The sequence below is a fragment of the Trachurus trachurus genome (assembly GCF_905171665.1).
Source record: "Trachurus trachurus genome assembly, chromosome: 15".
In the NCBI taxonomy this organism is placed as follows: Eukaryota; Metazoa; Chordata; class Actinopteri; order Carangiformes; family Carangidae; genus Trachurus; species Trachurus trachurus.
The window spans coordinates 17,985,966-18,010,030 of record NC_139906.1 but is presented as its reverse complement, the minus strand read 5'-3'; the positions used below and the strand labels follow the sequence as shown (position 1 = coordinate 18,010,030).

Below are 24,065 nucleotides of genomic sequence, written 5' to 3'. Positions count from 1 at the left end.
GGTGGATCCATTCAATTACATCTGAAAAGTGACTCCTAATGTGAATACAGTAAAAGAAACAAAGAGCAGGCCAGAAGCAATACAGTCGATGCAGTTTGGTTTATTGGTAATTTACTGTATGAGAACACACCATAAACATGTGGATAAAACAGAGATTTTATCAACGATGCATTTTGGAGGTCACTTCATTAGTGTCGGCCGTGACCCCTTAGCAGCTTCCCTCCCTACATTTGGATCAAGGTCACAGAGAAAAAACAAAGATTAATATCTCCACAAGCAGAGAAAAATCATAATCTATTTTGAGTGGAGTGCAAACATAAGAGTGTTTTATCTGTTGATCATAATGAAAGGCATGAAAAACTTACTTGAAACAGCAGCCAAAGCCATGGGCATAGCAAGTGCATTCCATGCAGTCTCTCTCCCAGTTAGAGTGAAGTTCATGCAGGTCCCCATGAAAGTCCTCACAAGCTGCATGTGAGGATAAACATATTGTAATAGATCTGCTGCAGTGAATCATCCTCAGTGTGTTCAGATGAGTGCATGGGTCTGGTTCTACAGTTAAGTAAGTTACAGTTACAGTAAGTTGTATCTCTCTACAGTTTGTGTTCATGGCCACTCACACTGCATTTCCGCGTCCCCTTTGTTCGGCTCAAAGAGGCAGGTGGAGTGGCACAGGACAACCAGTCCCAAAAGACAAGCAAGCACTTGGAAAGATGCCTTAAGACGTAAACACATGACATCAATAAACATGGTGCATGCTTAATAGTCTATAATATATCAAAGCACTTAACCTCCACTCAGAGCATCCTGATGTGGACTGAAAAGGAATAGATTGGTGTTATTCATTTTTTTAGCCGTTATAATCCCATTACAGGAACAGGAATCAACCAGCCCTTCTACCACTGCTGCAAATAATTATAATCTTAATAATGATATAAATATTGCAGTGGGGCTAAGAATCAAGTTTCAGATCAATTTGGGAGTAATTGTAAAGCTAAACTCAATTACTTGTATTTCTGCCACAATATATCAAGTGTAATCTAGATAGCAATGATGACTTTAAATAATGTTTTTATCCATATATAAAATGACATACAATTTTTTCTTATCTTAAAAAGTTCAACACTGATTCAAGACCATGGAAGACTTTCCCAATTGAAATGTGAGGTGTAAAATACTCACCATCCTCAGGTGTGATGTGACCCAATGAACAGGACAACGGTGTGTCAGGGTGCTCTGGTGGTGGCTTTATAAGATGTGCCCCCCTGCAGCATTATTATTGTTTCAATATTAATGTGACTCAAATATTTGTTTAAGGTGGGAGAAAGCAGCAATTTCTTAATTATATGTCTGAAGGCATCCCTCGCTGAATCATGACATTTTCACCAATAACAGACATATCTTTCCACTAACACAAGGAAGCTGGATTTTAGAAACATTATTCACCTTATTTGATACACGTAGATAGAAGCACATGAGTGAAAAAAACAGCAGAGGAAACTATGGTCAAATATTGAATTTCATGTCCAGATATTTGGTTCAGTTTAACTGAATGAGACACACTTCAACAGTGACCATTCTGTGAAATAGGCCTATAACTAAACATAACTAAGATTAAGAGCTGAAGCAAAAATTCAAAGGAAAAAAAAAAAAACCCTCAGTGACCGAGAGAGCTCTTTCAGTAGCCTAGTGAAGAGAACGTGTTTTGGCAGACTGACATGGGAACATGTCGCCATGACAACTCCCAACCATGTAAATCCTGATCAATTTCCTTCTAGAAATGTTGAGAGATTAGACAGCTTGAAACCTGAAACATCAATGTGGTGAGATATCAATAATCAAAATAATAATCTAAAGGAAAATAACTGTGTGAGAAAATGTCTCCATCTGCCATCTCTTGGTCTCTTCAAAAATTAGTTTATTTAGCCTTTAGCGTGCAATTTAATATCAGAGGAACAGTAGTAGGCTATAACATTTAATAGTCAGATGAGAGGTTAGACGATGCTTTCACAGATAGCTGCAAGTTATGGCCAGGAGGCATCTTAGCTTAGTTTAGTTTAGCAGCATAGCACAATGACAAGGAACCAGCTAATCTGGTTCTGTCCAAAGGTAATGTTTGTGTAATATGTACAAAAATAGCAGTGTAAAGTTGACCGGTTGAGGTTTTACAGGAGGTTACAGTGACCTTATGCAATGTTGTAATCACTGTGTTTGTGCTTTGGTTTTCTGGAGACCACTGCTGTGCAGTGACTCTTTAACAGACAGACAGCAGCAACACATCTTAAAACATTTGAACAAGATTAAAACAACACATTTTCATGACAGCAAGGGCAGCAAACTTCTTAGATTCAGGCCTTTCTCTGTCTCATGAGTTTGTGCTCAATGTGCACAGCTGAATGTCTCGTGTACATCTCACACCTCTAGACGCCTTAAATGTTCAGACAGACTGGAAACTGTTATGGTTTTCATTTTTCATTTATCTCAAGAGTGTACAAGAAAAATAACATAAAAGAAAATGATTTTTAAAAAGAGAAGAATGTAGAATTATGTATTTTTATGTTATGATGATATCCTCATACAAAGGTCACAGCCTATAACAAACAAAGAGCAGGCCAAAGGAAAAAGACTTGAAGCAGGTTTGTTTATTGGTTATTTATTGCATGTGAACACACCATGAACTTGCTGATGAAATTTAAAAGATGAAAAGGACCTATTGCATTTTTGTAGGTCACTGAGTAGTGTGTTTAACACTCTTTTGAGTGGTCTGACTTTAGCACCACCTTGTACAAGCAGGCCTTCTTATCCGCAAGCAACTCACACTCATCAGGAATATCCAGTTCACTTTCATCAGGGATCCTGAGAGACAAAAAGAAAGATTAATACCACTGTATGAAGAGGAAAACAAATGGCATTCTTAAAGAAGTACAAAATTATTAGGATTATGAGATTTAACTCTTATTGCCATTTTTCCACTAGCTAAGCATATGGCCAACTCGTTGAACCAAGATGGCTGAAATTTGTAGGTTCAGCTTTGGAAGTTGCACTTGCACTAAAAAATGGAAGGGGAGAATATGATGCATACACATTTATTATTTTCTCTAGGGAGATGGGGTGGAAGTTGGATAATTTATTTTTCCAGATAAGTGTCATATTATGATCCCAAGGAGAAAAAAAATCTTACATGGAACAGCAGCTCATTCCCGTATCTTTGCAGTAGCATGACACGCAGTCTCTCACCCATTCAGCGTCAAACTCGTACTGCTTCCCATCAATGTCCACACACCCTGCATGTGATGAAATGAGAACCATAGTTGAGAGCAGCTGTTGACTTACTAATCGTTCTCTGACAAATCTACTGCAATGAGTAATTGTGTGTGTATGAGTGCGTAACAATGTGTGCATAGGTGTGGTTCTGATACTGTAAGTGTTGATTCAGCGGACAGCTGTCAAGTGTTAAATAAATTTACATTGCAGAGGAAAAAGTTACCACTACTCCAAATCAGCGACTGTTCAATAATATAATTTCCACTCACCTTTTGGAGGGTTGTTCAAGTCTTTGAGCTCTAACGGCTGGAAGTAGCAGTCCGAGTGGCACAGGACAACCAGTCCCAGAAGACACAGAAACACATGGAGAGAAGCCTGAAAGAGTACATAGGCCTACATGACATCTGTGAATATGGTGTATGTTTCTCAATAATGAACCTCCATTCAGGACATCCTTTAAAGATCTCTGAAGGACTACAAAGGAGTAGATCAGTGGTTCTCAAAAGTGGGTCGCGGACCCGTTCTGGATGGGTCGCGGACAGCTGGTCAAAAAAGTAAATAATATTTAATGCACATCTGATGTTGGACATGTCTTTTATTTTGAAAAATAACTTATTTTGAAAGGCACACGAGACACGTGACCACATGCAGTTGTAATGGTCCTCCTCAGTTTCTTATTGTTTGCTCCATTTGCTCTGAATGCAAAGATGTCTGTTTCTTATTAATGTGGCCTGAATGCAGTGAATCTTGTTTTGTTTTGTGGGTCTTTATTTTGTGCAATTTGATATTTATCCACTTTTGTGAACATGCTCTGAATGCAGAGATGCATTAGAAGTCAAATATATCATTTTGTTGGTCTCCATTTTGTGCAGTTTGATATTATTTTATTCACTTCCGTACAGTTGTCATGGTCCTCCTCAGTTTCATTCATGTGCTCTGAAATGCACTTTGCTCAATAAAGAGCTAAATGAGTTTTTAAAGGCTTAAAAAAATATATCTTGGTTTGAATTCTATAAAAGTGGGTCGCGACTTAATGACCATTGGAAAATGTGGGTCCCAGAGTGAGACTAGTTGAGAACCCCTGGAGTAGATGAGTTTCATTCACTCTTTAGTTTTCTAAGCACATTACATAAACAGAAATCAACCACCATAGTGGGGACATTTTTTTTTTGTAATTGCACAGGTTCTTAGCATTGCAGCTATTTGCATGTATCTCAGTGTTATTATCACAAAAAAAATCCAGTATACAAAATGGCTCTTTTAACTGTGATAACTGTGTGAAAATATACTATTAAACAGCAAGATAGATGGATGACAGATTTTAACTTGTCATGTAGACAAGTTAAAATCCACATTTTCTGTAGGAAATGTAAAATAATCATTATATGAAAGGTTATTATGTGATGTTTTAACTATTACTAAATTATTTATCTTTTCCATCCATTGTTTTAATGTATCAAGCTGTACTTTGAAAAGCTACTACCACCAACACTGCTACTACCAATGATAATAATGATACTTGATATAAATGGTGCAATGATTTAATCAAATCTTGCAGCAATGTGATGGTAATCGTGAAGCTTAACTAGGCACTCCAATTGAATTTTAGATCATATAGAGCAGAACTTTGACAGTGATACTGACTTTAAAGTGTAATATATCTAGCCATTATGTAAAATTACACAGAAGTTGAATCATGATTTAAGACCAAGACTTTTGAAATGAGAGGTGTAAGATACGTACCATCCTCAGGTGTGATGTGACCCAGTGAACTAGACGTTGATGTGTGTGAGAACTCTCTAATAGTGGCTTATATAAAGGTGTGTCCCACCTGCACATAATGTTTTATATTTAAAGAGAGATATGAAGATTTGTTTAAGGTGGGTGAAAGCAGCAGGGATATTGCTCATGCTGAAGGCACACCTCTCTCATGACATTTTAATACTTGATGGATATAATACCTTCTTAACTAGAGCACAAGGAAGTTGGATGTCAAATTCATGATTTACTTTATTTAACAAATGCTAAAAGAAACATGTTAATTGGGGGGAAAATGACAAAGAAAACAGTTGGTTGGATATACAAAAACAGTTTTTCTTCTATTGTGGGGCCAAAAGGCAGATATAGAGTTCTTGCACTGAAAATAAAGCCACATTGTAAACAGTTATGTATGTAAAATATGTAGTTTGGATCAACCTTGATAGTAAACAATACTGCATCTTTGTTATACAAGTGTTTATAAAAAGCTGTATTAATAAAAAGTCAGTGTTTGTGCTGTGCTCAAAACTGGACAATTAAATATCAACAAACTCAGCTTCATTTATGTACTCAGAACTAATTAACCCGTAAAAAAATTAAAACCGCTCTATCAAATTAGCATGAAGATGTTGTTAGGGCTCATTGGCAAAACTGAACATCCCATCAAATGTTCAGATATTTGGTTAAATGTACTGTATAGGAAGCACACCATAATATCCAAATAGTGACATATTCAAATACAACAAAGATAAAGTTGAAATAAAAATAAAATGTGAAGGAAAATAACAAAACCTTTTTTTTTTTTAAGTGATGGAAACAGAGCTCTATTGATAGGGAACAGGAAGTGTTTTTCCTTTTGCACATCAAACAAAACACTTGCTCTGTTGGTAGTAACTGGCTGCAAACATATGGCATGTGAACATGTCGTCATGACAACTTGCAAAAAGTGACAACCCACATAAAACTGTGTGAAACCTGACAGCCCAAACCTCATGTGAACCTTAACCGTCCCCCAAGGTGGAATAAACAATATGATGGATAAAATCAATGTGATTATTAAAAAGGCAAAAAAGTCTCCCATACACTGTAATGTTTACAACTGCGGCTCCTGGCCTCATTTCTTTGTTTCATCTGGTAGTGTGCAATTGAATGTCAGAATGATTTAGAAAAGGAAGAGGTTTGCATTTTGGAAGAGAGAGATGAGAAGTTAAACAATGTTTAAATACAGCATCTGTCCATTAAATGTAAAGCTCTAGCCAGCAGCGGGCTAGTTTAGGTTAGCATAAAGACGAGGAAACAGAAGGAAACAGCTAGTCTGCCAGCTACAGGAACATATGCAAACTCATCAGTCAAAATATAATCTTATTTGTTTGGCATAAACAAACACAACAGTGTAAAACAATCCAGATTAACAATTGGCTGGAAGCACTGACTCTATAAGAAATAGCTGTGTTAATTCTTTGGTTTTTCTAGACTGAACAAACAATATTCAGTTTGTGTGGAGAGTGAGCAGTGCTAGCTGTCTGGTTCCAGTCTTTGCGAGAAGCTAATCTCATCAGCTGCTTTGGCTTCCTATTTATTGGACAGACATGAAAGTGGTATCAATCCTCTCTTCTAACTCTGTCCAAGAAAGGAAATTAGCGCCATTCCCAAAAAGTCTATTACTATTAAACATAGCATTTCTTAACAAAACAAAGATCATCAAATTATGTGCATATTAAGGTAAAAAAAAATACTCAATTCAACATAACAAACTAACAATCATCGAAAAAATAAGAAGCAGCATCTCAGGTAAATAAGTGTTGATCTTTGAGAGTCTACTCTATCCAATCAGAGCTTTCATGAAGGCAGGTTTACTGAAGGGCCAGTGGTACTGGTTGGGGACAGGGCCGTTCACGTTGCACTCAAAGAAGGAGAACATGGGGAACCAAATGCGCGCCCTCCGACTGTGCTGGTAGGCACGGGTGTTGGCCAACGTGTGGTAGTAGAGGAAGAGGCGGGTGGTGATGTAGAAGGCAATGAACACGTCGATGGAGTAGTGTTCGTGAGCGGCCAGGATGAAGAAAATCCCAAACAGGTTTAACACCCAGGAGATGGTGTGGATCAGGTTCCAGGTTCGTGGAGTGTCTGCAGGAGGAGTAGTTGGTTAAAAAAAAGAAAAGAAAAAAGGATTTAAAAACAACTAATTGAACACTGAGCTCCATGGTTGTCTATGACATGTGGAGTTCCTCAGGGGTCAGTCCTTGGACCCCTTCTGTTTAACCTGTATATGCTGCCTTTGGGTCAAATTCTGCAGAATTCTAATGTCAACTATCATAGTTATGCAGATGACACACAGATATACCTCGCACTGTCTCCAGATGACTGCAGTCCAATGGAGTCATTATGTCACTGTTTAGAGCAAGTCAAAAATTGGATGAACCAAAATTTCCTTCAGTTAAATCAAGAAAAATGTAGATGATTGCTTTTTGGCAATAGAGAGAAGAGGGTTGTTGTCAGTAAACACCTTGAGTCACTGTCTTTAGAAACTAAAGACCAAGTCCGAAACCTTGGCGTGCTGATAAGACTCAGATCTGACCTTCAACAGCCATATCAAATCAGTCACCAAATCAGCCTTTTATCAACTGAAGAACATATCCATAATTAAGGGTTTTATGTCCAAAACTGATCAGGAGAAGCTGATTCATGCTTTTATCTCCAGTAGACTAGACTACTGTAACGGTCTTCTGACTGGACTCCCCCCAAAAAAGTATCAAACAGCTGCAGCTCATTCAGAACGCTGCAGCTCGAGTTTTAACCAGAACAAAGAGATCAGATCACATCACCCCGGTTCTTAAGACCTTACATTGGCTCCCAGTCAGCTACAGAATAGATTTTAAAGTTCTGCTACTGGTTTACAAATCACTGAATGGTTTTGGTCCAGAATACATGAATGACATGTTAGTAGAGTATAAACCCAGTAGAGCTCTGAGATCTACTGACTCAGGTCAGATAGTGAAGCTCAGAGTTCAAACCAGACATGGTGAAGCAGCATTTAGCTGTTATGCTGCACACAAGTGGAACAAAATACCAGCAGAACTGAAATCAGCCCCAACTGTAAGCACTTTGAAATCCAGGTTAAAAACATGTCTCTTTTCAGGTGCTTATAGCTGAGCTCTTTTTAATAACTTTAAACTTTATCTATTTTCTTTTATTTTACTTATTTATTCTTCTTTGTTCCTGCTTTTAACTGTGTTTTTTGTTTTTATGCTGTTCTTTAAAAAAAAATGTTTTGTCTTTATGTAAAGCACATTGAGTTGCCTTGGTATGAAATGCGCTATATGCTGTAAATAAAGATGCTTTGCCTTGCCTAAAGAGAACAATCAAATAACACTTACATTCAGTTACAAAAAAGTTGAGCAATGTGATGACAACAGTATGCCCACTGAACATGTAGTCTCCGCATGTTTGGACACCGGTCAGAGTCATCCCGAAACCGCTCCAGATGGTCAGCGCCCTCTGTATCTTGCCCCACGTGTCACCGTACGTCTGCAGGAACAAACAGCTCCGGTTATCAGTGAGCAGCTAATAACTATTAACACAGAAAACGGTGACATGGATAACTTCTGGCTAACGTTATCTAATCTGCACATGTTCTTGTGTGTGTGTGTGTGTGTGTGTGTGTGTGTGTGTGTGTGTGTGTGTGTGTGTGTGTGTGTGTGTGTGTGTGTGTGTGTGTGTGTGTGTGTGTGTGTGTGTGTGTGTGTGTGTGTGTGTGTGTGTGTGTGTGTGTGTGTGTGCTTCACACCTTACTGGCGCACTTCAGGTGCTGCCCCGGCACAGAGAGCGAGGTGACAAACATGGTGCAGCAACGAAGCAAGAACACAGTTCCCATCAATGAACACAGCCGCCTTAAGAGAATGGATCTGAAACGAACAGTTTGGACCTGAAACATGTTAAAAAATACTCACTTACTGTACCACTTCAAGACCTATTGTATGACCAAGAAAACCAAAAATCTATATATTTACATCACCAACACTAGTATGTGTATGTCAGTGCTGCTGCCTATTTGCATGTATTATTATTCTGGACTATGAGTGATGGGAACAAGTGGAACAGTGGACTACCTGTGTTTGTGAAGGAGCAGGATCAACAGAAACATGTAACACAGGATGACGCCACAAGCTTCAGCCATCGCAAAGGCCCAGGGGATTCTGGGAACGCTGTCAGAGCACAAAAACATCTGTATCAGGGTGTAGATTAGATATGAGTGCAGGACAATGTGCACTATAGGAACTAAGCAGTTTTAGAGGTAAGGAGCGAGGATTCACTGGTGATTATCGGAGCATGAAATCCATACCTGTCCAGGAATATATCAGGCAGCGGTGGGTAGGTCCTCGTGTCTGGGACGCGCTCGTGTACAATGACCATAACGAAAGATGTGAATCCAAACACAAAAAAGACATATACAGAGCTGATGACTGTCTTCCACACCTCTGGGTCCAGCCTGCCAGCCATAAGCGGCCGACACCTTCCGCTGGAGTGTACATGACAGAGTGCCGCCCCTGAACCGTGTCCAGCTCTGTCACCGTTCCTCAGCCGCAGCTCAGTCCCGTTACACAAGCGATCGGCTCCTCCGTTGAACCTCCTGTCGGCTCCGTCGTAGCTCCACTCCCCGCCGCCCGCGGCACCCAGCGAGAAGCCAGAGGGGGAGGAGCTCTCTGAAGGACGGAGACCCAGCTCCTCCAGCTGCGCCCGGTTCTGTCTCTGGAGCCGACGGAGGGCTATGGTCAGCCTCTTGATGTCTCCCAGCACGGTCAGGCCCAGCGGGGGGCCGCGCAGGTCGGCCTCGGTCAGAGCCAGCAGACTGAGGCCGTCCAGTCGGTGCTGGGTGCACAATAACTCCATGTAGTCCCCGAAACCTTCTTCCTGCAGCCACTGGGCCACCTGTTTACAGGTCCAGGCACTCACATTGTCCTCTGGTGGCGGTGCCATGCCCACTGCAGACACACACACAGACACAAGACATAAACAGTGTTAAGTCATGATCAAGTACAAAACTTAAACCGGCACTTAAGACACCATCAAAAGACTGTGATAACAAAAATGCAAACTGACGTGATGTTCTCTTTGGTCTGATCAAAACCTACTCAAACAACATTTCCCTTCTCACCTCTTGATTTCATCATTGTCTTCAATTAGCATGCTATTGATCACAGCTATTCTGGCATTTGTTCAGTATGGAGATTACCTCCTCAGAGCCACTATGTGTAACCTCATCATATTATATATAGAAACTAACTTTTTTGACTGATAGAGAGCAATTCAAAGTGCTTTAAAACTTGATTGAAAAAACAATAACATAACAGGTAAAATTGACTTGGAGACTAATGCACAATAAAAGATCAAAAATAAAAACAGCAATAGTTAGTGAGATAACAATAAAAGGAGTAAAAGTAGAAAAAAACAGAAGAGACAAGATCAAGAAAGAAAAGATAAGAATGACCAATCAGTAAAAACAATAGAATACAACACAGATTAAATAAATAAATAAGGTAACTATAAACCATAGGACTTCTCTCTACATAAAGGCCACACACACTGAACGACTAAAAACATAGGTTTTCAGTTCACTTCTCTGTAGTTATGAGAGAGAAAGAGGGACACAGTTTAACACAAAAGCTGTTGATGAATCAAACAGTCCATTATTAGACAAAAACTTCCAAACATCTTGTTTTCCAAACCTGAGAATACTCTGTGTTGAGGATATGGAAAACTGAATATCTTTGGGATTCAGACTTGTTGGTTGAAGACGTCACTCTGAGCTCTGGAAAACTTATGATACTTGTACACCAAATGACCAGCCAATAATATATATATATTTTTTTAAATGATTGCAGGTTTGAATCATAGAAAAGCGATCACAGCACAATAATAAAGTCCCTACATGCTGTGAAAGGCCTGTGGCAGAGACAGTGTGCTATAACTGATCAGGAGTCAGTGTAAAGGTAACCTGCTGTGGGGGAATCTTCTTGATGTGACCGAGCATTAAACAACGCAGGCTACTTAGTATTACATCATCTGTGTCCAGGTCGGTCAGCGTACAGCGGAGCAGAGGCTTACACAGGACACGTATGCAGTGACACCCTGATCAACATAGAGCAGGCTTACTGTATGTTGTTCACCAAAACAAACGGTGTCTCAGCTTCATTATTGTCATTTCAGCAGGAAATAGAATTAAAGAAAAACAATGAGTCACTAACCATCCAGGATTTTGCAAAAGCCCAAAGCGTACACTAGTTCCTCTCCCGCAGAAGACAGACTCTGGTACTGTGAATCACTCTTCTCTGCTTTGCATGTTTCTCGTTTTTGACCTTTGACCTCCTGATAAACTCCGTTCAGCGTTGCTACCTGCTCCTCCAGAGATGTTCAAGGTTCAACCAACATGATTGTTCACTGCTACAGGTGAGCAATAGCCCACATGTTGCCAGGACATCAGATACAGACCCGAAATGACTAAAGTAAGCAGCTTTCTATCAGTAAGAGACACTGCTGACTTTTACAAAAACTTTGAACAGACTTTCTGACTATATTTGTCTCCTGTGATTATTCATTCAATACCATACCCTAGTTTTGCTGATAATTTTAATTAATAAATCTATTTGTCAGTGATTCCCATCACAGCTTCTTTGAGCAAAAATTGACAACTTTACATTGTTTTGTTTTTTTTTGCCTATTAACAGTTCAAAACACAACAACACCCAGTTTAGTTTTAAAGTAATACTCCATTAGTAAGTTGGTAGGACAGAATATCAACCAGTAACTTATTTGACAATTAATTCACCTTTTTTCATGCTAAATAAAATATTAATATTAGATGGGCTGTGTCGGACAAATCAAGACATCTACTGTCTAATGTTGAACAAGCAATTCATCTGTAATTCAAATCAATAGGTTTGGCAAATCAACCAATTCAGTATTGACAATGATTTTCAGTTGCATCTCTAATTTACACTTTTAAAAAGAAGGAACCACCAAATATCTGATACATTCGCTTGACAAATTCTTTATCTTCTAATCAATAAACTGTTTAAACTCAGTTCCTGTCATATATCATAAGGACACATATTAACACCATAACACCAACCATCCTGCACTCTAACGTGAGTCCTCCTGGTCTCAATTTGTTGTTGGGTGCTTGTATTGCCTGTGTTGCTGTATCGCTTGGGCGGTCCACCCACCTCTTATGACTTGTCTCTTCTATATTGTTTTGTGAAGCACTTTGTAAACTTGTGTTTTTAAAGGTGCTATATAAATAAAGTTATTATCATCAAGCAGTTTGAATGTTGTATTGCAGTATCAAAGTTGTATTAGATCTAAGTTTTCAGAGCCAGACAAACAATGAAAGCTAATGGGCATCTGGCTCGCAGTGTTTGACCCACACAGAATCTACCAAATTGAGCTGATCAGCTGATCAATATTTACCTATACACACACACCTGAAAGGTTAAAGTAACTCACATGACTGGCTGCTCTGCTCAGCTTCCCTCAGGGTGAGATGTGGTATTTTAAAACTAGCCTCTCTAGATTTTACTGGCACCATCCTGCAGCCTCTCTGGCCCGAGGCTTTAGCTACTTGGGGGATTCATAAGTGCCATGTCAGCTTGTTTGGCTGCTGCGGCTTACAGTGAGTCACAGGCAGCGAGCAGTGACACACAGCTGGGAGGGAGAAAGCTCTTCAGTGTGTGTGAGACAAGAGACACATTTGACAAAGGGCTCATAGTCATGGTCTGTCCCCCACCGACCGGGCCACAATAACCACACACATACAGACACAGAGAGAGATATACAACTCTACAGGACTCCACATTAAGTGGTTATCTCTGTTTCACAACCCCATGGTAAAAGTTTAAACGCTGTTTACTCGAGGTAAACAAGAGAAGTAGAAGGATACATGTTGAGTGGGGGACTAGAAAGTTACAGAAAGTTCATTTAGTCTTTTTAAAGTTTCTCTAAAAGTTGGTCTGAAGCCGGAGCTACGCCTCTTACCATCAATCCGCTGTCAGTGAGCTGTCAGTGGGTGTGGACGAGCCGCCCGTCGGTGTCTCAACCCACAGGAGCAGCAGCAGCAGTAGCAGGACTTCTTGGCCAACATGCTTGTGACAAACAGGCAACATCAAACAGGAAGAGACTATGATAAACAACACTAGGAAAGAAGAGCCACCGGCCTGGCGCAGCGCTGCGCCTGAAAGCACACTGACATGTAGTGGCTGAATGGAGGAAGCGCAGGGAACTGTGGGTAACTGTCTGAGATCCATGAAATAAAAAAAAGAAAAGAAAAAAAAGAAAGAAATAAGGGTGTATTAAATGGACAGTTTGTTTTTGAATTCTGGGAGGGAAAAGAAGGTTTACAAAGGTTTTCAAAAAGTATTTATTTATTTAGCCTACCTTTATTTAAAGCAGATATCAGCTTCACGGCCGTTTCGGCTAATGCTGCGTTCAAGGCAGGCTTTTGAAACCGTAAGTTACAGCTTCAAGTCACAACTACGACTTGGTAGCGTTCCAGGTAACCCGTAGCTCGTGTTTTTACCATCCTGTTGTCTGTGAAAGTTCCCTATAACGGCCACTCGTAACTTCCGACCCGTGAACTCGTACCAGATCGAACTGGTATGACTTCACAGGAAGGAAAAACACAAAGTACGAGTTTCTTTGAACGCACCATGAGTTAGCAGCCCCCGCCCTTGTCAGGCATCAATTGGTCCTCGTGCTACGTCACCACATTCACGCGCATCCCTTGGCTGCACACACAGCCCTTCATGCCGTTCTCTCTCCTCATTGGATAACACTTGTATCCCACAAGGAAAATTTTCTCCTCGGGTTACAGCAGAGCAGAGTGACGGAGAGACTCGTGTTTAGGCTGAAATACTTCATGTAAGTGATTGCTGACGGAAAATAGGACTATTTAGGACTTATATTAACAAAAACATTCCACTGATATCTGCTTTAACCAGGGAGTCCCAAGTCCCATTGAGATCAGAGCTCTTTAAGGGAGACCTGCCAAGGTAGCAGCACACATACACAATAAACAATAAAACTAAATGTCAGCTACTCAGACACAGGCAACTCCAGAAGAACAACAACATAATTTAATACCCCCGCTGCACTCTTTATTATACACTTTAAAATCATTAGGCTAATAGATATAAATGTTTTTGTAAATTATTCCAAGACCATGGTAAGTGATGTTTTGCCAAGGTCTGTCCTGGCATCATGTTAAAAAAAAAGGAGGGAAAAAAAGTATTGCTGTTAACTGTTTGCAAGCAATTTTGCATACATAAAAACTGACATTAACAAACACCAGCATCTCTTTCACAAAGATGTAACAGCATGTGACTGATAAAGAGAAGTTTTGATGGAGAAAAGTGGGACGTCATGGATATTAACAGGTTGTGTTTGTCAGGAAGTACAGGACCCAGTTACAGAGAGGTGTCAAACTTCAGTACTATTCCCTGAAACACATTAAAACTCATTATACCGGTCAATAAAAACATCACTTGATATAATTTACTTGTTGTTCATGTCGTGAAGGCACCTGGCAGGGAGTTGGAGAAAATGACTAGAGTCTGTGCCAATAAACAGCACCACCACCTGTTTGTGACACTCACGGTTAGAGAGCGAAGAGGAGCTGCTGCTGCTGCTGCAACAGAGTCGAAGACAGCAGCGTGGTTTAGTTTTAGAGGCAGAACAGAGGAGATTAGCTACTTATTTTATACTTAAAAATGTCTGACAGAGAGTCGTCGATCACAGGTGAGGCCTCGGAGGTGAGACGTCACACGGAGGAAGAGGAAACATGCACAAGTGCGACAGAAGGTGCACAGGGGGAGTCTTTGGAGGCCCTGACCCCAACTCTACCGCAACTGGAGGAGGTTTTATATTCAGCTCCACGCTCCTGTCGCCATGGAGATGAGGTGTGGCCAAACCTGTATCTGGGAGACATGTGAGTATCTGCAGAGATGGACAGAGTACTCGACCCCAGTACTTGAGTAAGAGTACAAATACTACTGGTCAAAATTTACTCCGTTACAAGTAAAAGTAGCTCAGTCGACATGTTACTCGAGTAAGAGTAAAAAAGTACTTGCTTTTAAAGGTACTTAAGTATCCAAAAGTACATGCTTTTAAATGTACTTTAAGTAAAAGTAAGAGTAAATAAGAGAGTAAATTTCTTATATTTCACATCAATGAATTAGCCTACTATAATTTTTTCTAAATTAATTTAAGGACCTTTAAACTCTTGTTTGTGAGAATGAACTCTTTGAAAGCAGCTGCACTGATGTGCTGCTTTTAGGGGTTAGGGTTTCCTTCTTTGATAAACACAGCTTGTGTCCAATAGGATTTTAGAAAAAGACCTGAAAGTAACGAGTACTTTTCAGCCTTCCTAGAAATTAACTCGAGTAAAAGTAAAAAATATTTGTCTTGGAAATGTATTCAAGTAAGAGTAATAAGTAGCTACCAAAGAAATCTAATAGCTACTCAAGTACAAATCCTCTGGACTCAAGTAAATTTACTCCGTTACTGTCCACCATTGAGTATCTGTAGGCCTCATCTTCATACCTACAGTACGTATTGATTGATAATACACAACAAATGTGGTGCTTGTGCCAGGTTTATGTCTCATGACAGGTTGGGGCTCTGGCAGCTGGGCGTCACGCACGTTCTGAACGCCGCACATGGTAAACTGTGCTGTAAGGGCAGCGACGATTTCTATGGGACCACGGTGAAGTACTACGGGGTCCCTGCCAACGACCTGCCGACATTTGACCTTTCACCTTTCTTCTACCCAGCAGCTGCGTTCATTCACCAGGCTTTGACATCAGGAGGTACCGCAGGCTGTTGGGAAAGAGAGATTAAACGTTAAGTAAGTAAGTAAGCGTTAAAGGTGGGGTTACCTGTCCTTCCACTGTCTTTGTTTGACTCCCAGGAAAGGTGTTTGTGCACTGTGCCGTGGGCGTGAGTCGCTCGGCTGCGTTGGTCCTGTCCTACCTAATGATTCATCACCGCCTCAGTCTTCTGTCCTCTGTGCGCTGTGTGCAAGAGAAACGCTGGATTTTCCCAAACAGAGGCTTTCTACGACAGCTCATAGCCCTGGACCGACGGCTGCAGGGGAACGGGGTTGAATGAGCCAAAATAAAAACTAATCTATAGGAACAATCCTGCACAATAAATCCACAGATATTGTCCCATGTTGGTTGGCTGAAGTCCTCATTTACACCACACAAAGACTGTCTCTGTTTGTACCATCTACTGTACACATGTACACATTGATCAGCTGCTCCATCCCTCCCCTCTCCCTTGTTCCTCTCCCGATGTGACCTCAGTGGTCACAGAGAGTCCCTGTCTCCCCCTTCCCTCCCCCCCACTGGACCTTTTGGCGTCAATGAACACACCAGTCAATGCAACAGCAACATTGAATAACTCCACATCCAGTCAGAGAGGACACACTGAACTAATTTTGGAGCTAGGCGGCATTCAAACGGCCACCTGCTCATGTCTCTCAGTGAGCTGCAGACCGTGGTGGCGGTGAAGGGACGGTGGACAGAGGCAGCAGGAGCCGTGCCGGAGTCGAAGTCCATGCAGCGACAATGTCAGGGAGCAACCAGAGACAGGACCTGGCGCTCATTAAAGAACTGGAGCTCACTTTGGATTCCTGCAAACTGGACCTGACGCCAGTGGATGAAGTCTGGCCCAACCTGTACATAGGAAATGTGTGAGTGTCTCATGTTTCTTGTGTGGCGGGTAAAACAGCGTATAGCTTACAGAGAGATATTAATTAGTTTTGATAGCAATTAAAAGTGCAAACATGTGCAACATGTTTTGATGTCTATTGTCTTTCTTTGTGTGTGTTTTCCAGGGCTGTGGCACAGAACAGAAAGACGTTACATAAGCTTGGCATCACTCATGTTCTGAATGCAGCGCACTCCAAGCAGGGCAGCATCGGTGACCAGAGTTTTTATGGGAACACGTGTGTTTACTTTGGCATCCCAGCAGAGGATTCAGACCACTTTGACCTCAGTCAGTTCTTCAAACCTGCAGCCGACTTCATACAAAAAGGCCTCAAGAGCAAAGATGGTAAAGTATAGAAATGTAACAACCATTGTCTCGTTGAATCTTTCTGTATTTTGCTTTTTTTCACATTTTCCTTCACATCCTCCACCCTGCTCTACAGGAAAAGTGCTGGTACACTGCATCATGGGCGTAAGTCGCTCAGCCACTCTGGTCCTGGTGTATATGATGTTGCGGCAGCGTCTCACTCTGAGGGATGCTTTGAGGCGTGTCGTTCAAAAACGAGCCATTTACCCCAACCGGAACTTCCTGTCTCTCCTCCTCAAGCTGGACGATCAGCTGACGCTCAGACGGAGGTTGTGTCCTCTTCTGTGACATCTGTCTGTCTCATTTGTCTCTGCTCCTTCATGACATTAGCCATCGGCCATCAGTCACCTCAGGACTCCCACTCACTCTCTCTCCATGTGTTACACTCTAATCAACACTGGCAGTGTTTCTCTATTATTATCATTATTATATATTTATCACTATGTGTATGACACAGCTAGAGGTCTGGAGGGGAAATTCCATATTTTTATTTTGAAGATTATTCTTGCACAAGTTTATCTTCTGGGTACAGCTTCTATGGCCATGTGTTGTTAAATATTGTAAATACCATATTTCTCTCTTTATTTTTCATATTCAAACTGTATTCAAATGTTTCCTTTCAATGTTGTCAGGCATGTCCATAAACTTTGTAAATCCAACTTTATGACTTGTAAATTCCCATTAAAGACATTTTCATGATATTTCATTTAAACATTGTATATCTAAATACAGTTGCACTTTTTCAAAACTTTTCACCAAAGAAGGAGAGAAATGCTTCATTAACTGAATAATTTTCCTAAACTCAGTGGAAAACACAGTGGCTAAGAATGACAAACAATCATAATCCTTTTGAATGAATGCTAAAATGAAGATGGATAATATACTATGACAAGCAATACATTTAATGACATAGTCTTTATCAAGAATTGTTAAGTAATATAACAAAACATGTACAATAAGTATAACTTACGACTTCCTAAACTCCAACCAAAGGTCCATATCTAAGAACGATATGGAGCAACGTCAGTGCAGACTTCATCTCATCACTGAGAGTCTGTTTTTATTTTGTTCATTTTGTATCTTTACTTTTGCTTATTTGATCTTCTCAACCCATATTAACTAGATCACAGTTTTTGCAGTTTTCATCATTACAAAATGTCCTTTACTTATTTTTCTATTGTGTTATCTCACAACAACAGCAGCTAAACTGAACTTATTACAGCCTCGATCATATTCCTTAAAGCAGCAGGGCAGCAGATGTCACCCAGCTGCTGGGTAGCAACACAGAGGCCGTACGGTTCAGTGGTGTGTTACATAACAGTCTGCGGTCATCATGGAATCTCAACAAGAGAGCAAATGTTAAAGTTGACAGGAAGACGCCACATTGTTGTCCATAAGAATGAGATCGAGTAGATGTGGTCAGAGTGGACTGGATGTGTTTTTTAAAGTGCCTGAATGCAGCCCGTAAGATGAGTTTGACACGACCGAGTGTATGATTACAGAGTTATAAAAGGAAACGGTTTGTGTGTGGCTCTGAGTGTGTGCAGAGAAATAAGAGTGAGCTTGAAAGAAGAAGAGTTTGCACAGCCCTGGAGCGAAGAAAGTTCAGAGTGGAAACAGGTTAGTTTCTCTCAAGGCTTATTTGCTCACTGTGTCACCTCTGGGTTTACCACGTCAGATAATTGATTATTGATGTGCATATTGTTTCAGAGAGCAGCAGTGTCTTTTTTATTAAGATTTAGGACTTATTTTTGACAGGTTAAGAGAAGCCCCTTGTTCATTTCTGTGTGTGTGTGTGTGTGTGTGTGTCATTACAGTTATGTCTCTGAGGGATCCACCATACGATCCTCCTTCTGTGTCAGAGCTGCAGGAGTTCCTGTTAGCAGACAGACGACCTACTGGACACGTCAATCAAGTTTGGCCCAATGTTTACATAGGCAACGAGTTGGTACACACACAACAACATGCACACACACACACACACACATGCAGCACATTTACATAAACATAATAGAAATGAATGTGTGATTATGTTTCAGGGTTGCAGCTCGTGACAAGGGAACTCTTCACAGTCTGGGAATTACTCACATTGTAAACGCTGCTCACGGACGTCAACATGTCAACACTGGCTCGCGTTTCTACAGAGACATGACAGTGGATTATTATGGGGTGGAGGCTGACGATGCAATAGATTTCATGCTTAGTCCTTTCTTCTACCCAATTGCACGATACATCAGAGCTGCATTGGCTATGGGAGGCAAGTCAGATTGATTGTGTGTGAGTGAGTTTGAAAATCTTCAACCACGACCTCAGAGTAATGACAAATGTCCCTGTCCTATAGGACGGGTGTTTGTCCACTGTCTCATGGGTGTGAGCCGCTCTGCAACTTTAGTGCTGGCTTTCTTGATGATTGCCGAGGGCCTGACGCTGCAGGAGGCCGTGGCTGCCGTCAGGCCGCACAGAGACATCTGCCCCAACCCGGGCTTCCTGCAGCAGCTCCGCGGCCTCGACATGAGCCTGGAGAGGGAGAGGAGGAGGCGGCGACAGGCCCAGACACTGTAAAGAGACACACAGACACATGCAAAAAAAAAAAAAAAAAAAAACCCAGAAACATCAGCATATACATACACACAGACACACACACACATGTTTATCGCTACAGAGGTCAGGAGGAGGACACGCCATCTCTGATAGAGCTGAGGCAAATTCTCTGGACAAACAGGAAGCCAGCGGCACCTGTCGATCAAGTCTGGCCCAACCTCTACATCGGAGACGAGCAAGTACACACAAAATCACATCCAGCACCTTGAAAGTTTCTGCACTGCAAAAACTCAAAATCTTTCCATGAATATTTGTCTTATTTCTTGTCAAAATGTCTAATTTCTAGTCAAAACTAATCTCTTTCCACTTAAAATAAGACTCATCACCTAAATATTAACTTGTTTTTAGATCGTTTTCACTTATTTTAAACAAATTTTCACTTGAATAGTAGAAAAATCTGCCAGCGAAAGCAGTTTTTTGTGCTCGTAATAAGGAAGAAAAACTTGCTCCATTATCAAATTTTTCTACTTATTTCAAGTGAAAATATGCTTGAAAGAAGTAAAAGGTGTCTAAAAACAAGCTACTTTTTAATGTTATTAGTCTTATTTTAAGTATAATGAGATTTGTTTTGACTAGAAATGACATTTTGACTAGAAATAAGACAAATATTCTGGGTGAGATATTTGAGTTTTTGCAGTGTGTAAAGATATTACAATAACTCAGTTAGTGTGTGATGTGCGTCTGCAGGTCTGTGGCACGAGATAAATCCACCCTGTTGTCTCTGGGTGTAACTCACATCCTGAACGCTGCAGCAGGTCGACACAGGATCAACACGGGTCAGCAGTTCTACAGCGACCTGGAGGTGGAGTACCACGGCGTTGAAGCTGCCGACCACCCACAGTTTAACATCCAGCCTTTCTTCGAGCCGGCTGCACAGTTCATAGACAGCGCTCTAAAGAAAGACGGTCAGTACGCAAACATGACACCAGAATTAATATTTTGTATATGTATGATAAATACACAGCAACAAGATATACAGTAGATCATGTATTACAAGGTTTGTTCCTGCTTTATTTCTTTATTTCTGATCTCTTTTATCTATTTAGCGATTCCAGTCTTTTACTCTACTCATCACTTTTTTCACTTCACTCTTTATTCTTTATAATAATTAATAATGATCCTCATGTCTCTGTTGTACCATTAATTTTAATACATTTAATTTTCTGTCAAAGTTTTTGGTTTGAAAACATTTTGAACGAGTATACATGCTTTTTTTAAATGGATTTTTATTTTTCAGTTCAGCATTAAGATGAGAACACAATTAGTACACTAACACCACCTGTTGGTTTATTAAGTTGTGCTATGTAATATGTCTTTCTACCTTACACAGCCAATTACAGGCCCATATTCTAAAGAAAATGACTTTTTGACAGTTTGACCTCTATTTATGGGCTATTCAGTTCAATTCAATTCAAAAACACTTTTGTCCCCAGGGGGCAATTTAGAAAGAGCATGAAAGTAGCTCTAAAAGGCAACACATGTCACAGAGTATGAGTAGATAAGATGAGCTCACATTGGGATGAGGTGGTCTTATAATCAATGTATCCTCCAGGGAAGGTGTTTGTCCACTGTGCCATGGGCGTCAGTCGCTCTGGAGCTCTGGTTTTGGCGTATCTGATGATCTACCAGTGCCTCTCGTTGGTGGAGGCCATCATTGCTGTGCGTCTGAACAGAGACATTGGACCCAACTCTGGATTTCTGGAGCAGCTGAGACAGTTGGACCTCAGCCTCGGCCCCCAGAGCAGACGGACGACAGGAGACGACCACGGCGACACGTCCTGATAATCAAATAGAAATGTCATCTGTGTGTCATCTCTCAGTCTCAGTCTTGCAGCTCATCTCTGCCACAGAAACAATCAGTAAAAGCTAAGAACTGCACACTTAAGTTTTATGTCCCCAGAAATAACTCTGCTGACAAATGCTAACTGCACCCCACACCTGTCCACACATTAGTGACATTCCTATGACGACAATGACAACTTCCCACTCTTACCAAACTTTTTATTGTCTTTTAGCACTGTGCTGTTCAGTGTATTTGTTTACTATGCAGGCTAAAGCAAAGTAATCGCTGTCATATTAAATGACTCAAATCACATTAGGAAGGCTGTGGAAAGAATCTCTCTCTCTCTATGTGTGTGTGTGTGTGTGTGTGTCAAGTTGTGAAGTCAGGTGTCGTAGCCCAGCTGACTAAAAATATCATCTTAAACAGAGCTGGAGAGAGCGGTTACCATACTCCCTCCATGCTCACTGCAGACACACACAAACACACATGCACTGCCACCGAGTAAAGGTGGAAGTGCCAGTCAGTGAGCTACTCAGGAACTTTTAACAGCTACAAGACATATAGGTAAGTCATGTTTTCCTTCTTATAATGTTTGGCCTGGTAATTCTCTTTAAACAGACAGTATCCTTATAAAATAGTTAAATGTTACCTCTCTCATTTAAGTGAGTCATTGTTAACTGTCTGTTACTTGAATTTGTTGTTGAAAGAGCTCTTATTTGTCCCGACAGATGATAAATTAAGTTTTGCTATGAGGAACCTTTAGAGCACCACAATGCAGTAATAGTTGAACTGTTGAATGGAAATCAAAATGAATCATTATTATGATAGAACAATATTATATATGGCACTGATTTCATGTATACAATAATAATGTAGCTTTACTTGATATGTAATTTTATGTACATCTGGTTTGTATGGTATTTTTCAGTATATCATTCATATAAATAAAGAAAATTTTATTAAATAAATTCTAAAAAAAATAAAGTAATTAGCATAAATAGCTCCCAACATCCTCCATATATCTGCCATAAGTTTATGCCATAGGGTTGCCATTAATATAAATTTTTTATTATTAATTCATCTTGATCAGTCTCCATTAATTGATTATTGCTTGAGCTACGTTTAATGTCATTAACAAAAAACGAAGAAAACCAGAACAGATGTTCACATTTGACTCAAAGGATTTAAAATCTGACTGACTAATGGATGAATTATTGCAGCTCTAAGACTGACAAATATATATAGGTGTTAATGCACAGTTAAGAGCAGATCACGGTGTTATTGTTGTATGTATAATGTGTTATTTTGGTTGATGTGTGTGTTTTCTGGGCAGCAGAGGTGAGACATGTCGTCCTGTGTGATGAAGTCCAGAGGTAAAAACCCATATGCAGCAGTGCAGGTGGACCCAGACAGCGATTACATCACACCAGGGACATTAGACCTGGAGCAGCTGTTCTGGGCCGGAGGCGGCGCTCAGTTTGCCCACGTCAACCAGGTCTGGCCCAGCATCTACATCGGGGATCAGTGAGTAAATGCACAGACATTGTGTCATAGTTCTGCTGTTACTGTCAAAGGTCAGGAGAGCCTCACACTGAGTCTGTGTGCTTGATGAAAACAGGAAAACGGCTCTGGAGCTGGCCGGTCTGAGGGAGCTGGGTATTACACACGTCCTGAATGCTGCAGAAGGGAAGTTTAACAATGTGCTGACTGGGGCTGGTTACTACAGAGACATGGACATCCTGTACTTCGGTGTAGAGGCTGATGACAAGCCCACCTTCAACATCTCCCAGTACTTCTACGCTGCAACGCAGTTCATCCACGAGGCCCTTAGTCATTCACAGAGTGAGTCCTGCAGGAAATTAAATCCTTTAATCCACATCATTCTCTGGAGAAGAAGCCTCAACACTTTCCTCTTCTTTATAATAAATCCAGATTATGTTTTACTTTTGTTCCAGACAAGGTGCTGGTGCACTGTGTGATGGGTCGCAGCAGGTCAGCGTCTCTGGTCCTGGCATACCTGATGATGAAGCACAGCCTAACAGTAGTGGATGCTATTGAGCATGTGCGACAGCGGCGCTGTATCCTGCCCAATCACGGCTTCCTAAAGCAGCTCAGAGCCCTGGACATCACATTACAAGAGGAGAGGCTCAGAGAAAAGAGACAGATACAAGACCAATAGCTCATAGACAATCGATAGATTATAGACCAATGTTTACATATTCCATTATCCCCTGAATCCATCTCAGGTAGAGAAAAGTGTTCTTTATGTTTCTTCAACTGTTGTGGCAATAACCTCTGATTTGAATAATTTTTGTGTGGTTCAAATGTGCCTTCAAGGGTATGGTGATGTTTTAGAACATATACTGGGACTAGACCAGTGCTTTTACTGATCAAACAGAAAGATCTGAATCAGAGAACGGGCAGAAATGTCCTGGTACAGAAAATAATTAAATGATCACATCCATCCCAGCTCTGTTTCTGAGCCCAGCAGCCAAACTGTGATTCTGACTCAGATATATCAAACCAGGCT

The 24,065-nt window shown here is 40.7% G+C and overlaps 5 protein-coding genes and 1 long non-coding RNA gene across 8 annotated transcripts; 3 read left to right on the top strand and 3 right to left on the bottom strand.

Annotated features, from left to right (window-relative positions):
* Positions 1 to 84: 84 nt before the first annotated feature.
* Positions 85 to 1,642, bottom strand: LOC310998157. The gene is made up of 5 exons (XR_014595976.1): positions 1,447 to 1,642; positions 1,183 to 1,265; positions 621 to 717; positions 366 to 468; positions 85 to 224 (listed from the first exon to the last, which is right to left on the bottom strand). It is a non-coding gene; the product is annotated as an uncharacterized lncRNA (long non-coding RNA).
* Positions 1,643 to 2,702: 1,060 nt separating this feature from the next.
* Positions 2,703 to 3,708, bottom strand: LOC310997771 (beta-microseminoprotein-like; the record flags this gene model as incomplete). Its single annotated transcript, XM_083987563.1, has 4 exons — positions 2,703 to 2,856; positions 3,182 to 3,284; positions 3,534 to 3,657; positions 3,703 to 3,708. 4 exons carry the CDS (start codon positions 3,706 to 3,708, stop codon positions 2,745 to 2,747), a joined length of 345 nt encoding a protein of 114 aa, XP_083843689.1. The 3' UTR covers positions 2,703 to 2,744.
* A 1,554-nt stretch (positions 3,709 to 5,262) lies between these two features.
* Positions 5,263 to 13,171, bottom strand: LOC310998364 (sphingomyelin synthase-related protein 1-like). 3 transcript variants are annotated; one of them, XM_083988360.1, is made up of 6 exons: positions 13,054 to 13,171; positions 9,365 to 10,004; positions 9,132 to 9,227; positions 8,810 to 8,927; positions 8,400 to 8,550; positions 5,263 to 7,149 (listed from the first exon to the last, which is right to left on the bottom strand). In XM_083988360.1, exons 2-6 carry the CDS (start codon positions 9,997 to 9,999, stop codon positions 6,845 to 6,847), a joined length of 1,305 nt encoding a protein of 434 aa, XP_083844486.1. In that variant the 5' UTR covers positions 10,000 to 10,004; positions 13,054 to 13,171; the 3' UTR covers positions 5,263 to 6,844. The 3 variants fall into 3 exon arrangements, with proteins under 3 accessions (XP_083844486.1, XP_083844485.1, XP_083844487.1); XM_083988359.1 differs by lacking the exon at positions 13,054 to 13,171 and adding an exon at positions 12,526 to 12,814; XM_083988361.1 differs by lacking the exon at positions 13,054 to 13,171 and adding an exon at positions 11,268 to 11,334.
* Positions 13,172 to 14,051: 880 nt separating this feature from the next.
* LOC310998272 (dual specificity protein phosphatase 13A-like) lies at positions 14,052 to 16,252 on the top strand. Its single transcript, XM_083988242.1, has 3 exons — positions 14,052 to 15,001; positions 15,667 to 15,881; positions 15,983 to 16,252. The coding sequence occupies exons 1-3, from the start codon at positions 14,784 to 14,786 to the stop codon at positions 16,180 to 16,182; spliced, it is 633 nt and encodes a 210-aa protein (XP_083844368.1). The 5' UTR covers positions 14,052 to 14,783; the 3' UTR covers positions 16,183 to 16,252.
* A 194-nt stretch (positions 16,253 to 16,446) lies between these two features.
* LOC310997770 (dual specificity phosphatase 29-like) lies at positions 16,447 to 23,765 on the top strand. Its single transcript, XM_083987562.1, has 7 exons — positions 16,447 to 16,768; positions 16,913 to 17,130; positions 17,228 to 17,435; positions 18,395 to 18,456; positions 22,879 to 23,059; positions 23,154 to 23,377; positions 23,491 to 23,765. Exons 1-7 carry the CDS (start codon positions 16,644 to 16,646, stop codon positions 23,712 to 23,714), a joined length of 1,242 nt encoding a protein of 413 aa, XP_083843688.1. The 5' UTR covers positions 16,447 to 16,643; the 3' UTR covers positions 23,715 to 23,765.
* On the top strand, positions 18,035 to 22,519 carry dusp13a (dual specificity phosphatase 13a). Its single transcript, XM_083988238.1, has 7 exons — positions 18,035 to 18,771; positions 18,969 to 19,095; positions 19,191 to 19,408; positions 19,493 to 19,709; positions 19,814 to 19,927; positions 20,440 to 20,657; positions 21,305 to 22,519. The coding sequence occupies exons 2-7, from the start codon at positions 18,971 to 18,973 to the stop codon at positions 21,532 to 21,534; spliced, it is 1,122 nt and encodes a 373-aa protein (XP_083844364.1). The 5' UTR covers positions 18,035 to 18,771; positions 18,969 to 18,970; the 3' UTR covers positions 21,535 to 22,519.
* Positions 23,766 to 24,065: the final 300 nt, after the last annotated feature.

What these genes read in the sequence shown, in the direction of transcription:
- LOC310997770 (XM_083987562.1), top strand. Translation starts at nt 16,644, where the DNA reads ATGTCAGGGAGCAACCAGAGACAGGACCTGGCGCTCATTAAAGAACTG. An exon ending in AGGCCTCAAGAGCAAAGATG is followed by an intron (nt 17,131 to 17,227) that starts GTAAAGTATAGA and finishes CCTGCTCTACAG; the next exon opens with GAAAAGTGCTGGTACACTGC. An exon ending in GGCCCTTAGTCATTCACAGA is followed by an intron (nt 23,378 to 23,490) that starts GTGAGTCCTGCA and finishes CTTTTGTTCCAG; the next exon opens with ACAAGGTGCTGGTGCACTGT.
- LOC310998272 (XM_083988242.1), top strand. Translation starts at nt 14,784, where the DNA reads ATGTCTGACAGAGAGTCGTCGATCACAGGTGAGGCCTCGGAGGTGAGA. An exon ending in AACCTGTATCTGGGAGACAT is followed by an intron (nt 15,002 to 15,666) that starts GTGAGTATCTGC and finishes TGCTTGTGCCAG; the next exon opens with GTTTATGTCTCATGACAGGT. An exon ending in CCAGGCTTTGACATCAGGAG is followed by an intron (nt 15,882 to 15,982) that starts GTACCGCAGGCT and finishes TTTGACTCCCAG; the next exon opens with GAAAGGTGTTTGTGCACTGT.
- dusp13a (XM_083988238.1), top strand. Translation starts at nt 18,971, where the DNA reads ATGTCTCTGAGGGATCCACCATACGATCCTCCTTCTGTGTCAGAGCTG. An exon ending in CGGCGACAGGCCCAGACACT is followed by an intron (nt 19,710 to 19,813) that starts GTAAAGAGACAC and finishes TTATCGCTACAG; the next exon opens with AGGTCAGGAGGAGGACACGC. An exon ending in AACCTCTACATCGGAGACGA is followed by an intron (nt 19,928 to 20,439) that starts GCAAGTACACAC and finishes GTGCGTCTGCAG; the next exon opens with GTCTGTGGCACGAGATAAAT.
- LOC310998364 (XM_083988359.1), bottom strand. Translation starts at nt 12,607, where the DNA reads ATGGTGCCAGTAAAATCTAGAGAGGCTAGTTTTAAAATACCACATCTC. An exon ending in ACCTGAAGTGCGCCAGTAAG is followed by an intron (nt 8,551 to 8,809) that starts GTGTGAAGCACA and finishes TTGTTCCTGCAG; the next exon opens with ACGTACGGTGACACGTGGGG. An exon ending in CAACTTTTTTGTAACTGAAT is followed by an intron (nt 7,150 to 8,399) that starts GTAAGTGTTATT and finishes CTCCTCCTGCAG; the next exon opens with ACACTCCACGAACCTGGAAC.